Source organism: Rhamphochromis longiceps, linkage group LG11 (genome assembly GCF_057381845.1).
Source record: "Rhamphochromis longiceps isolate RC_006_pf linkage group LG11, R_longiceps_female_GT1.1, whole genome shotgun sequence".
Classification (NCBI taxonomy): domain Eukaryota; kingdom Metazoa; phylum Chordata; class Actinopteri; order Cichliformes; family Cichlidae; genus Rhamphochromis; species Rhamphochromis longiceps.
This window is the reverse complement of record NC_140567.1, coordinates 12,782,772-12,795,949: the sequence shown is the minus strand read 5'-3', so window position 1 is coordinate 12,795,949 and position 13,178 is coordinate 12,782,772. Positions and strand designations below refer to the sequence as shown.

Sequence of the window (13,178 nt, the reverse complement as noted above, 5' to 3'; positions counted from 1 at the left end):
GGATTATCTCAATATAGCAGATGTGCCCACTACCACACATTTGGACTGATTTGTGACCACTGTTTGGGAGGGATGGTTATATTGTGTATCTGGAATGAATTTTAGGTCTCTACGTCCATCCCATGGGGAATGGGAGCAGTAACAAAGGTGTTGCGTTTATATTTTTGTTGAGTGTATATACATATATTTTAATGAATTAGAGGTTTTGTAGTTAATTAATCTTGATTAATCGCATTTAAGGTGTTTTAGTGGGCGACGGAATTAAACAATAAACATGGACATGAATATTGTAAACTCCAGCTCTTTTAATTTCTGGGGGGGGAAGACAAACTAACCTTTTGTTTTAGTCTAAAACTGTACTCACCTCTACCATGACCATGTGTCTACACTAATACACTGTAGCTATTAATTTTCACTGCTTGTGATGAGAAATAAAAGAATAAAATAAATAAATAATAAATACCTACTCTCTCTCTCTCTCAGCAGAATATAATGACACAGAAGACAATTACGGCAATTACAGTGATTTTGATTATGGAGACTATGCTCCAGCCACCGATGTACAGGAATTCAGCCAAGCGTTTCTTGCCACTCTCTACAGTTTGGTTTTCATCCTGGGCTTCATAGGTAGGTGTGTCTTCTTGTGTGGGGATTGTATTGTATTTACACATTGCAGGGACCTGTTGTCCCTTATGGGAACAGAAAGCACGTTTTAGGCCTAAACTCTGTATGCAGGTGTGTTTATGTGCAACACAACAACATGAGACCGACAGAGAGAAAGAGACAGAAAGAATATGTAACAGTGTGACATTTACACTTATTGTATATTTTCTTCCAAAGGTAACGGACTAGTGGTGTGTGTCCTGGTGAAGCATCGCAATCAGAGCAACCTGACAGACATCTGCCTCTTCAACCTGGCTCTCTCTGACCTCCTCTTCGTCTTCATGCTGCCTTTCTTCTCTCACAATACCAGGGTTGGCCAGTGGACCTTTGGAGACTTCATGTGCCGTTTGATCTCTGGCTCTCACCACATTGGCTTCTTCAGCAGCATCTTCTTCATGGTTGTCATGACGCTGGACCGCTACATGATCATCATGCACGCTCACAGGGTTGCACGTTATCGCACAAAGAAGGCAGCCATCATTCTGACCGTGCTCGTTTGGATGCTGAGCTTGTTTGTGTCTCTGCCGGATTTTATCTTCATACAGGAAACAGAGGAGTACCAGGAGTTTGGATGTGACTATCCCAAGGAGAGCAAAGTCTGGGAGCGTTACAACCTGTTCACCACAAATGTGCTGGGTCTTGTGATTCCCGTGCTGGTGATGGTAGGTTGCTACTCCAGGATCATCCCCAGGCTGGTAAACATGAGGACTGCAAAGAAGCACCGCATCGTCAAGCTGATCATCTGTATAGTGGTTGTATTTTTCTTGTTGTGGGCTCCATATAACATTTCCCTTTTCCTGGAGTTCCTTCAGGAAAGAGAAATAATCCCTGATGATGAAACCTGGTACAAAAATGTAAAGCTGTCTATAACAGTGACCGAGGCCTTAGCTTACACTCACTGCTGTCTGAATCCCATCATTTATGCTTTTGTGGGAGAGAAGTTTATGAGACGAGCCTTGCAGCTGCTGAAAAAGTTGATGCCTGGTTACAGCAGAGATCTGACAGACAGCTCATTCAGGAGGAGCTCAGTTATGTCCAGGGGCTCTGAAATCACCTCCTCCTTTAAACTGTAGGAGGTGGAGGGCAGTTGTAAGTATTTTTACATAAATGTTTCACCCTGTTATTACTGCAGACCGTGTCTCATACTTTTTTCATTCATTTGGTCACTTCTATCTGACAAATACCACAGTGTTCTTCACCTGTGTGGCACCTTCGAAATGTGTTTGTACACCTTTGAACTTACAGTAATTTCTTCCCCTGACTGTTAGATTTTAAATGTACTCATTACTTCTTCAATGCCTTTAATGTGTGTTAGCACTGCCAATTTACAGTATATTAATTACCTTCGACTCTAATTATCAAATTCTAAATGTAAATGCTGCCTACTTATAAAATTAACCTGTTAGCTGTGCTGGCTGCTTTACAGAATCTCGAGTATCCCACTTTTTAATGCCCTTCCTTCCTCAAGCGGAACTAAACTTGCTGGTCTGTTAAACTGAACCTGCTGTTTATTTCAATGTGTAACTTTCTTCTTCTTCTTTTTTATGACCTTGCAATTTCATAGAAGCACATCAAAAATAGCATACAACAATTTCCGAGTATATCTTTGTACAAAAGAAGATCTGAAATAGCTGCATGTGTGAATTGTAATTCTCTCTACTTCCACATTGCTCTCTGATGTTTAGCCTGATATTGTTCTTTTGTTTGTTGTATTATGTTGTGGTTCCTTGTATTTGTCATTGTTTGCCAATGGAGCTGATTGGAGTCAGGCATCCAATCATCTCTTATCCTCATTTTGTATTATAGCTTTATGAAAACAATAAATGATACTGCAGATATTGAACTTATGTCAAAGAAGGTCATCAAGTGGATTGTCACACTGGAGAAGTACATTATTCCTTTTGAGAAGAAGTTTTGTTATTAACATGTTTGTTTGTTTCTTATTGTTATTGCAATGAGAAATTCTGTAAACAGTGATGAAAAGAAAGAAGATCAAAAGTTCTTTGAGATGGAGGTAGTTGTTCACATTCATAAAACAGCAGCATGATGTCATATAGACGACCATTAGTGGAGGTGGATTTCATAAACAGTTAGAATATTCAGGGAAAGTTGATCAAGTTAAGCTTTCTAATTACTGTTGTTTATACAGATTAGTATTATAGATTTTTTAAAGAAGTATATCTGAAAAAAAAAAGAAACAAACAAAACAACTCTTTATCTGGGGAAGGACATTTCAGGAAAAGCAGCAACAAGCGACTTCATCTCGTAAAATTAAATTAATCTTTAAAAAAAAAAAGAATAAAGACACGACGAGTCTTCTAGATGTAAAAATAAATGTTTTTGCCACTGCATCAAGAATTACCTGGGAATAATAGTTCAGTAATTTAAAAATAATGGGTTTTTTCATGTAGAATCAAATAATTTGGAGATTTCATATTTTAACATATAGCATGTTATTAAAAGAGAGCATGAGTATACACTTACTCCTCATATAAAAAGAACAAAACATGCCTTTTCAACTGGACATGAACGCAAATATCTAATCAGCCAATCACGTGGCAGCAACTCGGAGCATTTAGACATGCACATGAGGTCCAGTTGACCTCCTGAAGTTCATGGTAAGCATCAGAATAGAAAACGTTTGTGCTAAATTGTGCTGTAAGTGTAGAATCTTCGACAGTGAGACCAAGAAGAGGAAGAAACAAATAATAATATTTATGAAAACGATAATAATAAACTCTCTCATACGTTGTGTAAAAACCAGCAGTCATTTTGTAAGGTGTGAATTTGTGTCACCATATGCTGTGTTGTTCTTTGAAGTATTTGCAATGATCTCACTTAAGCACATGCAGGAAGTGAAATCTGCTTTTTGTTTTTTTGTACTCCTCATCATCAGACTGCTGACTTTAAGACTGTTAAAGTCAGCAGTCTGACTTTAAACGATCGCGTGCTCAGTGAATACCTCTGGCAGCAGAAACCAAAGAATGAGGAGGAAGGTGAGGAACAATCATGGAAGGACCCAGTGGTAATCGGAGTACTAGGTGTGGTGACTCCCAAATTAGGCAAGTGGCTCCAGCAGATCCCAGGAACAGCATTGGAGATCTCTGTCCAGAAGAGCGCAGTCCTAGGAACAGCTAAGATACTATGCAGGACCCTTGAGCTCCCAGGCCTTTGGTAGAGGGGCGAAAGGGGAAGTAAGTATATATGTATATACTATTATATCTTACAAGATTTCAGATGTAAATGCTCATTATTTATAAAATGCTAATTTCTTTTACGAATTTCAAGTGTATTGGATACTTTGTCATCATTTGTTTATAGCAACCTGAAAGCGTTTGATTTCTCACATTTTTTTGAGCCTACAAGTTCAAACAAACAAACCAAAATAAGCATACAAAGACATCAGATCTTTTTCTTTAGAAGACCTGCACTTTGTCTTGCTGTCATTCAGATATTTCTATCTAGTTCCCCATTACTTTCGGATGCATAGCCTTATACACTTCTTTTTGGTTATGGTTCTTATATTTGTCATTAACTTTCCACTTGAGTTGATTCAAGCCAAGCATCCATTTAACTGGTATCCTGATTTTGTTTTCTGAAAACAATGAATGATAATGCAGATCTTGAACTTACTTCAAATGAGCGTCATAAAGTGGAGTCATATTGAAGAAGTCCATTGTTCATTCTGAGAATACATTTGCAGTGAGTATGTTCTTTCACACAGTTATGAGTAGTTAAGTAAGTCAAGTAGTTAAACTCAACTTTAGGTCTTTAATTCCTGATAAGATGTTAAAATACACTCAGAACATTTAAGAAGTATTTTCAAAAAAACAAAAAATAAATAATGTTTTGAGATGCTCTAAAGACAAGTAGGGACCTGCTGGATCCCAAGACAACAAAAGAGGTGAGGCAGTTTCTGGGGCTGGCCGGTTATTACCACAGGTTTGTACCTAACTTTGTGGAACTGACCAGCCCTCTGACCACCTTCACCTGGAGGGCTGCCCCGAATCTAGTTTAGGGTACAGAACAGTGTCCCCTAAACTGTTCTCCATAGTGATGCCTTGAGCATAGGGCTAAGGCCATTTTGTTCCAGCTGATAAGGGAGGGGTGTACATCAGTCAAACGTTATTAGAGCATTAGAATGGCTACAGTAGCTTAGGCTCCCTGGTGGTGAAGTGTGGCTTGTGGCTCAGCTGCAGGGAAGAGGTATTGTAGCGAGTTTTGGGGTCAGTGGCAGGGCAGGCTAGCTGGCACAGGTCAGGTCTTTTCCATATTTAAAGCAGTAGCAAGCTGGGATGGGTGTGGGTGGGGAGAGAGAGAAGACTGAACAGAGTGATTGGATCTATAATATAGATGCTGCTTTCATATAGCTGCTATATGAAAGCAGCACGACAGTAATCAGTCAAACTACGCAATAACAAGGTCACGTGTTGGCCAGCAAACACTGTGTCTGCAGCATCATGCTGGAGTTTCCTGTAGCTTGAGACATGCTACAATGAACCATCGTGAAAATCTCAGAGAAATACATTCAGCAGCTTGCTGCATCTACATTATAAGTAACTAAAGTATTCTGTGAGCGTAGAGTCTATGCTGTGCAGCAGTGATGTGACCATGAGACCAAGAAGAAGAAGAAACACATAATAACAGTAGTGAAAATGATAATATTAAACTTTGTGACACATTAGGTAAAAACCAGCAGTCATTTTGTGAAGGTGTCAATTTGTGTCACTGCATGCTTCGTTGTTCTTTGAAGTATTTTTTGTCTGTCTAGATGTTGAACAGACTCCTGATAACGATCTCACTTGGGCACGTACAGGAAGTGAATTCTGCATTTCTGTTTTGTGCTCTTCTTTATCAGACTGCTGACAGTGAGACAGATTGTTCATTTCTACATATCTAATAGGATAACAACAGTAAAACCGAAAAAAGCAGCTGAAGTGCAATTCCTGACTTCACGTGGTTGGAAAAGACACCACTGAGATATGTTGGGTGAATACATTTTAACAGTAATACAGAAATCCTAATGTTGCAACTGAAATTATACCATAATTCATGTTTTCTGTTTTATATCGTCTAAAGATCTTTTGATTTTAACATCTTTTGTGAAAAGTAAAAAGATACGCACTGCCACAATCGCTTTGAAGGTGTCCTTTATATCTGCTAACATCTACAATCATCTCACCCGCAAACATGTATTTTTTGAAGCTACTCAATATATGAATACTATTTTAATAAGATAGTTGTCAAGTTACATAATATCATGGTATGCAAAAAGAAAAAAAAAGATCTGTGTGGAAAATCATTGAAAAGGAGACCGAAAGAAATATTGCACCAGCATTACAGCCTATTCACCTTCATGGTTGTCATGACGCTGGATTGCTACACGATTATTGTGCACGTTCACAGGGTTCGCACAATGAGGGCTTCCATCATTCTGACCGTGCTCGTTTGGATCCTGAGCTTGTTTGTGTCTCTGCCAGATTTTATCTTCAGAAAGGCAAAAGAACAGGAATCCCAAGGAGTGGAGTGTGACTATCCTGAAGAAAGCGTTATGATATGGGAGCGTTATGATTTGTTCACCACAAATGTGCTGAGTCTCGTGATTCCCTTGCTGGCTGGTAAACATGAGGACTGCAAAGAAGATTGTCAAGCTGATCATCTGTATAGTGGTTGTATTTTTCCTACTCTGGGCCCCATATAACATTTCCCTAAAGCGCTATACAAATACAGGCCATTTACCATTTTCCTGAAGTTCCTTCGGGAAAGAGAAATAATCCTCAATGATGAAACCTGGTCCAAAAATGTAAGGCTGTCGATAACAGTAACTGAGAGCTTAGCTTATACTCACTGCTGAGCCTTGCAGCTGCTGAAGAAGTTGGTGCCATACAGGCCATTTACCATTTAAAAGGATAGAAGGTGGAGGGCAGGTGAGTTTTTTGACATGCATTTATCACGCTTGGAAAAAACAACAAACAAACTCTTCACCTGATAACATTTTTTACTTTCTTTTTTCTGCCTCTTATTTGTACAAAAATGTCACTTCTCAGAAAACACCTTCTTGTGGGTAAATTAAATTGAAGCATAAGCAGCAACAGTAGAAGTCATTGCATAAAATCAACCTAATCTTTCTTTAAAAACAAGAATGAGTCTTTCAGAAGAAAAGATGGAGAGGGCTTTCTCATAGGAATAAAAATTTAAACAGTTCAGCAATCTGAACATAATGTTCGTTTTTTGTAAGATTCAAATAATTTGAGGATTATATATTTTTCATGTACAGTATGTTAATATAGATTCAAAAATTACGAGTGACAGCTCCAAAGTGTGTCACACCCAAATACAAGTTTAAACTATTCCATGCAAAGAAAAGTTATACATTTACTGCACGCATCAATAAACTTGCCCGTTCAACTGCACATGAACACAAATATTTAATCAGCCAATCACATGGCAGCAACTCAGAGCATTTAGACCTGCAGACATGGTCAAGTCAACCTGCTGAAGTTTAAAGCGAGCATCATAATAGGGAAGAAAGTGGATTTCAGTTAAAGTTACAATGAACATGATGTGATTATTTGTGCCAGAGGGGCTGATTTGAATATTTAAGTGTGCAACCATCTCTAGTGTTTACAGAAAATGGTCCAGAAAAGAAACAATATACAGCCAGTTATCGTTGAGCTGGTAAGATTGCAACATTAACTCAAATAAAAACTTGTTACAACCAGAGATGGGCAGTAACGCGTTACTGTAATCTGATTACTTTTTTTCAAGTAACGAGTAAAGTAAGGGATTACTATTGCAAAAACGGTAATTAGATTACAGTTACTTTCCCGTAGGAACGCTGCGTTACTGCGTTACTAAAACCGTGATTTTTTGCCAGAATGTGTCACGACAGCTGTGTTGGTGACAACAGCTGTGTGCAGATCAACAATGGATCACATATCGATTGTGGGAGAGAATATGAGCGTGCAGCGTTTAAAGCGTGGAAGTACTGACCTTACTTTCAGTTTGATTCCATAAAACGTGACAAAAACATTAGCGTCCATCGTGCGTGGGGAGAAAACTTCTTTTTACAGCGAAAAAAACCGCTAAACTTCCGAGCAAGTGTAACCAATACGTCTACTCACCAAAGAATGAGTGAAGCAATATGGATAACAGCAGAGGACAATTTATTTAGGGTCTGATGGCAATTTACCATCGGTGTCCAGCACTTTAAAGGATTGATGGACTGGAGCACATCTGTCCTTAAACATACCCTCTTAAACATCAGCTTGACACTGATATATCAAAGGAAACTTAACCGACTTTAAGTGCAAATGTTTCAACCTGAACAACTTAAAACTTCTCTGGGATACAATGTAGACAAAGACAAGAAGAAGAAAAATATTTCCATTAATAGTCACTTTTCCTAACCAGGAGACAAGTGAATATATTATGTAAAGAGTCCTTTTTCTCAGTCCTGGGGTTGTAACACCACAACCTCCTCAGTCCGTAATCAGAGAGTGTCTATTTGACAATAACCAAAATGTCTTTGGATAGTCTTTGTGAATGCAAACAAAACAAAACAAAAAAAACAAATGATATTAGCTGGCCAGCAAAATAAAGAGAGTGTATGGCACTGAGTGCGGGCGTGTGTGTGAGTACTTCGGTCCAAATAATCAAGGTCCGGATGGATGAAGGGATGGCGGCCGCTTGTCCTTTAATGGCACCAGTAAGGCAGCACAGTAGTAAGGCAGCACAGCAGCGAGGCAGCACAGCAGTAAGGCAGCACAGCAGCGAAGCGTCTGGCAGGAGAACGAACAATAGTCCTTTTCAAGGCTACTGCAGAAGGCGATATTCCCCGCTAGCTCACCCCAGCTTGCTCTCTGGCACAGCTACAAGCCACGTGAGCTCATAGCCCCATAGTGACATACGAACTTGGCTACCAACGTCCGCTTAGCATGGCGGCTAATTGTCGAGCTTGCTAGCTTAGCCTCGATTAGCGATTAGCACCTTAATAACCATTACTACACATCACATCATAGCAAACACATGATAACACATGGAATAGTATAATATACATACGAAACAGATTTTTACCTGGCAGGAGAACGAACAATAGTCCTTTTCAAGGCTACTGCAGAAGGCGATATTCCCCGCTAGCTCACCCCAGCTTGCTCTCTGGCACAGCTACAAGCCACGTGAGCTCATAGCCCCTCCCGCTAGGATGTACTACCACAGTCGACTGTCGTAAAGCAGCCGCAAACCAATAGCAATAAAAAAAACTCAAAATCATTGAAGAACATTTTATAACACCCAATATAGGTATATACATATATACTGAATATCACACAATATCAGATAACCAAATTAACACTGGGTTACATCCACCCCTGCTTAAAGTGTGACGTCCCCGTCACTATCACCCGACAGAGATTGCACTAACCCAGCAATCTGTTGTTGTAATGACAGGAAAAAGTTATTGAGCAATGCAAGTGTCATCGGCACATTGAAACTGTGATGCTTACAATCGACTTTGTAGCCGACCTGATAGTCACTGAGATAAGCCGGTGGCACTCTCCTCCTTTGTGGCCTACCACATGTTGGGGCTGGGCTGAGCACCTCCTCATCGTTTGCTGTCTCCGATCCTGTCAGATCTACAATGAATTCAGGTGCCCCAGGATTCAGAGGATACTGTGGCTGGGACGCCTCCTGTTCTCCCAGAACATCCCTTTGATCCGCCAACAAGTCATTGTCAGGAAATTGGCTGGATGTAAAGTTTATTTCCTCGTCTTGCCCAAACTCCTCCTCCAGCCGAGTTTCTTCTGTGTTGCTCCCTGCATCCTCTCTCATGAGAGGTTGAACCGAACTGGTTAGCACATCCTGACTGTCACATTGCAGGTTAACCGGTAGGAACCCACAGGGAAGAAGCATGTCACGATGCAGAACTCGCTCTCTGCCCTCTGCATCCTCTGGCCTAATCACATAAACCGGGATAGACTCATCCGTCTGCTTAACAACGATGTGCACAATAGGCTCCCACTTATCAGAGATTTTGTGTTTCTTTCTTAGGCTCAGATTCCTTACCAGGACTCTGTCACCCACTTCCAATGGAAGGGCAGTAACCTTAGCATCCCAGCGTCTTTTGTTCAACAATTGTCTCTTCTCAGCATTTCTTGAGGCTAGGTCGTATGCATACTTCAGCCTACTCTTTAGTTCTCGTACATACTGAATATGTGTTCTGGTGCTGTGGCCACGTGGACTATGTCCAAAACAGAGATCAATCGGAAGGCGTGGCTCTCTACCAAACATCAGAAGGAAGGGCGCTTCTCCAGTTGCGTCATGTTTTGTACAGTTATAAGCATGTACAAGGGGGCGAACATACTTCCTCCACTCCTCTTTTTTCTTATCCTCCAGAGTTCCGAGGAGGTCCAACAGAGTCCTGTTGAATCTTTCCACTGGATTTCCACGTGGATGGTAGGGTGTCGTACGGGACTTTGTAATCCCTGCTAGTTTACAAAGCTCTGCCACTATTTCAGATTCAAAACAAGCACCTTGATCACTATGGATTCTGCAAGGAAACCCGTAGTGACTGATGAAGTTCTCCCATAACACTGTGGACACCGTTTTCGCTGTCTGATCTCTCGTGGGATATGCCTGTGCATATTTTGTAAAATGATCAGTTAGTACTAGGATGTTCCTGGTGTCTCTCGAATCGGGTTCTATTGTCAGAAAATCTATGCACACTAACTCGAGGGGACCACTGACTTTGATGTTGACAAGTTTAGAGGCTTTCTGCACTCGTGCCTTTCGTTTCACACACCTCTCACATGTTTTACACTTGTTCTCAATGTAGCTAGCCATTTTTGGCCAGTAAAACCTCGCTCTAGCCAGTTCTAAGGTTCTCTCAATACCCATGTGACCTGTCTCGTCATGAACACCTTGGAAAGCTCTCTCTCGATGGCTATTAGGGATGACAAGTTGATGGAAGGCCTTCCCCTTTTGATCAAAAACTCTACGGTATAGCACCCCATCAACTAGAAGTAACTTTGATTTCTCCCGTAAAAACAGAACCACCTCAGGTTCCTCAGACTTTCTGTCAAAAGTCTCATCCCCAGTCTCTAAAATGCCTATGATGCGGGCTAAAGAGCTGTCATTTCTCTGTAACTGATACCAGTCCACCATAGACATTCCTGGTAGGGCTGACTGGCCAGGTAGGGGGACCGGATCCTCAAGGTCATCAGGAACCGCACTGTCATTGCACAAGAGTGTTTCCACGGCAGGGATTACAGTGTCGACTGTCTGTGTGCCTTCACCTAAGATCGTGTTGACATTGACACTATGACGCTTACACACAGTACTCATTGCCTCCCCATCGAGAACTTTAAACTCCTCAGGGGACAAACTAGCACAGTCCAGCATGCTGGAGATTCTTCTGTCTGTCTCCAGGGACTCCTCGTCCTCCTCTGAGGGTCCATGAGGCCTCCTAGAGAGCCCGTCAGCATCAGTGTTATGTTGGCCAGATTTGTAGTGTATGTCAAAGTTGTAAATCGACAGAGAAGCAAGCCATCTGTGACTTGCAGCATCAAGCTTCGCACTGGTCAACACATACGTCAAAGGGTTGTTATCAGTCAGCACCTTGAAATTAGCCCCATACAAATAATCATGGAACTTCTCACTTACTGCCCACTTGAGGGCGAGAAATTCTAATTTATGTACAGGGTAATTCTTTTCGCTTTTGGAGAGGCCACGACTAGCATAAGCTACTACTCGAGTCTGGCCGTCTTGAACCTGATACAACGCTGCTCCCAGGCCTGACATACTGGCATCTGTGTGTACTACGTACGGGAGCTGCCAGTTGGCGAAAGCCAGAACAGGTGCTGAAATCAGTTTTTCAACGATAAGGTCAAAAGCAGCCTGGCAGGCAGGGGTCCATTTTGCCCCAAGTGAGGGTGACTTTGTTCGTGGCCAATGTTTTTGGCCTTTATGCCTGGGGGCTAGTTCTCCCTTTAACAAGTCATTGAGAGGCCTGACAATGCAAGAATAATCTCTCACAAACCGCCTGTAATACCCCGTGAAACCTAGGAATGACCGAAGCTCTTTGGCAGTTTGTGGGCATGGCCAGTCTTTCACAGCAGTAATTTTGTCTGGGTCAGGCTGGATCCCCTGGGCAGATATTACATGCCCCAGATATTTCACGGAGGTTTGGAAGAACTTGCATTTAGAAGGGGATAACTTCAGACCAAACTCAGCAATGCGCTTAAGGACCTTCATCACCCGCTCTTCATGCTCTTCCAGTGAGTTGGAGAAGATTATGAGGTCATCTAGAAATGCAACAACCTCCTGGAGGTTAATTCCCTCCATCACTTTCTCCATTGTCCGTTGAAACGTGGCAGGGGAGTTAGTCAAGCCTTGAGGCATCCTCCGAAATTGCCATGTTCCAAACGGCGTTGTAAATGCTGTCTTGGGTCGATCACATGGCTCAACTTCAAGTTGATAGTACCCGCTCTTGAGATCTAAAACAGTGAACCATTTTGAACCAGAGAGCAGAGTGAACGTCTCCTCTATACGAGGCAATGGGTATGCGTCCTTTTTGGTGAGGTTGTTTAGTCTCCGGTAATCTACAACCATTCGCAGTTCCCCATTCTTTTTCCTTACAAGCACTACTGGAGAGGCATAGGGGCTATGTGACTCCTCTATAATGCCTGTTGCCAAAAGGTCTTGGAGGTGTCTTTTCAAATCATTGAAATCAGCGGGCGAAACACGTCTTGTCCGCTCTTTGAATGGGACATGAGGTTCTAACTCAATGCGGTGACTGACCCCCGTCACACTACCAACGTCAAGATCATGTTTCGAGAAAGCATCTGATGCTTCTCTGACAATTCTAGCCTGTATGTGCTCTTTGAATTGTGGTGATATCGGGCTGTCCCCAAAATCAAGGCCAAGAAGCACGGCAGATTGGTTACTGTCCTCGCTATGAGAAGCTAGCAGGGACTGTGCCTGCAGAGGAGCATCTTCGGGCTGGGGGTTCATATCAGGGAGTGCAACAGGAACCGCCCAATCAATGGGGGAGCACTCAGCAATAGCTGTTCCAGGATACAGTGTGATGCCCCGCCGAGAGGCATTTTTGACCGCAACTTTAAACTTACAGTGAGACATAGGTTTTACATCAACTATCTGGTCATAGATGATAAACCCCCCTGGTGTAGGTGTGTCCTCCGAGCTACACACAAGAGCCTGAAATTTATCGCTCCCAGGTTTAGTGTGGCAGATGGCTTTCAAAGTATACACCTCACCTGGTTTCAAATGCACCGGTACCTTGCTGGAGAGTGCAACACGGAGGGCTTTGACCTCGTCTGCTTGGGGGTCAGCCTGCTTGAAACATTCGGTATATGCCATGACCCAGTTAGTGTCAATGGGTAGAGTCTGCAGGAACTTTGCTCCACCCTTTTTTTGACAGTCTTGTAGCATGGGACCTAACACATTTGTGCCCACAAGAAGAGAAAACTTATCATTGTACGATTGATCTGGACTAACTA

The 13,178-nt window shown here is 41.9% G+C and overlaps 1 protein-coding gene across 1 annotated transcript; it reads left to right on the top strand.

The window, feature by feature from the left end:
* Positions 1–479: 479 nt before the first annotated feature.
* LOC146658647 (C-C chemokine receptor type 1-like) lies at positions 480–1,736 on the top strand (the record flags this gene model as incomplete). The annotated part of the gene is made up of 2 exons (XM_085424152.1): positions 480–627; positions 841–1,736. Coding segments are annotated over 2 exons (1,044 nt in total), but the record flags the coding sequence as incomplete, so codon positions are not given.
* Between the last annotated feature and the right edge of the window lie 11,442 nt (positions 1,737–13,178).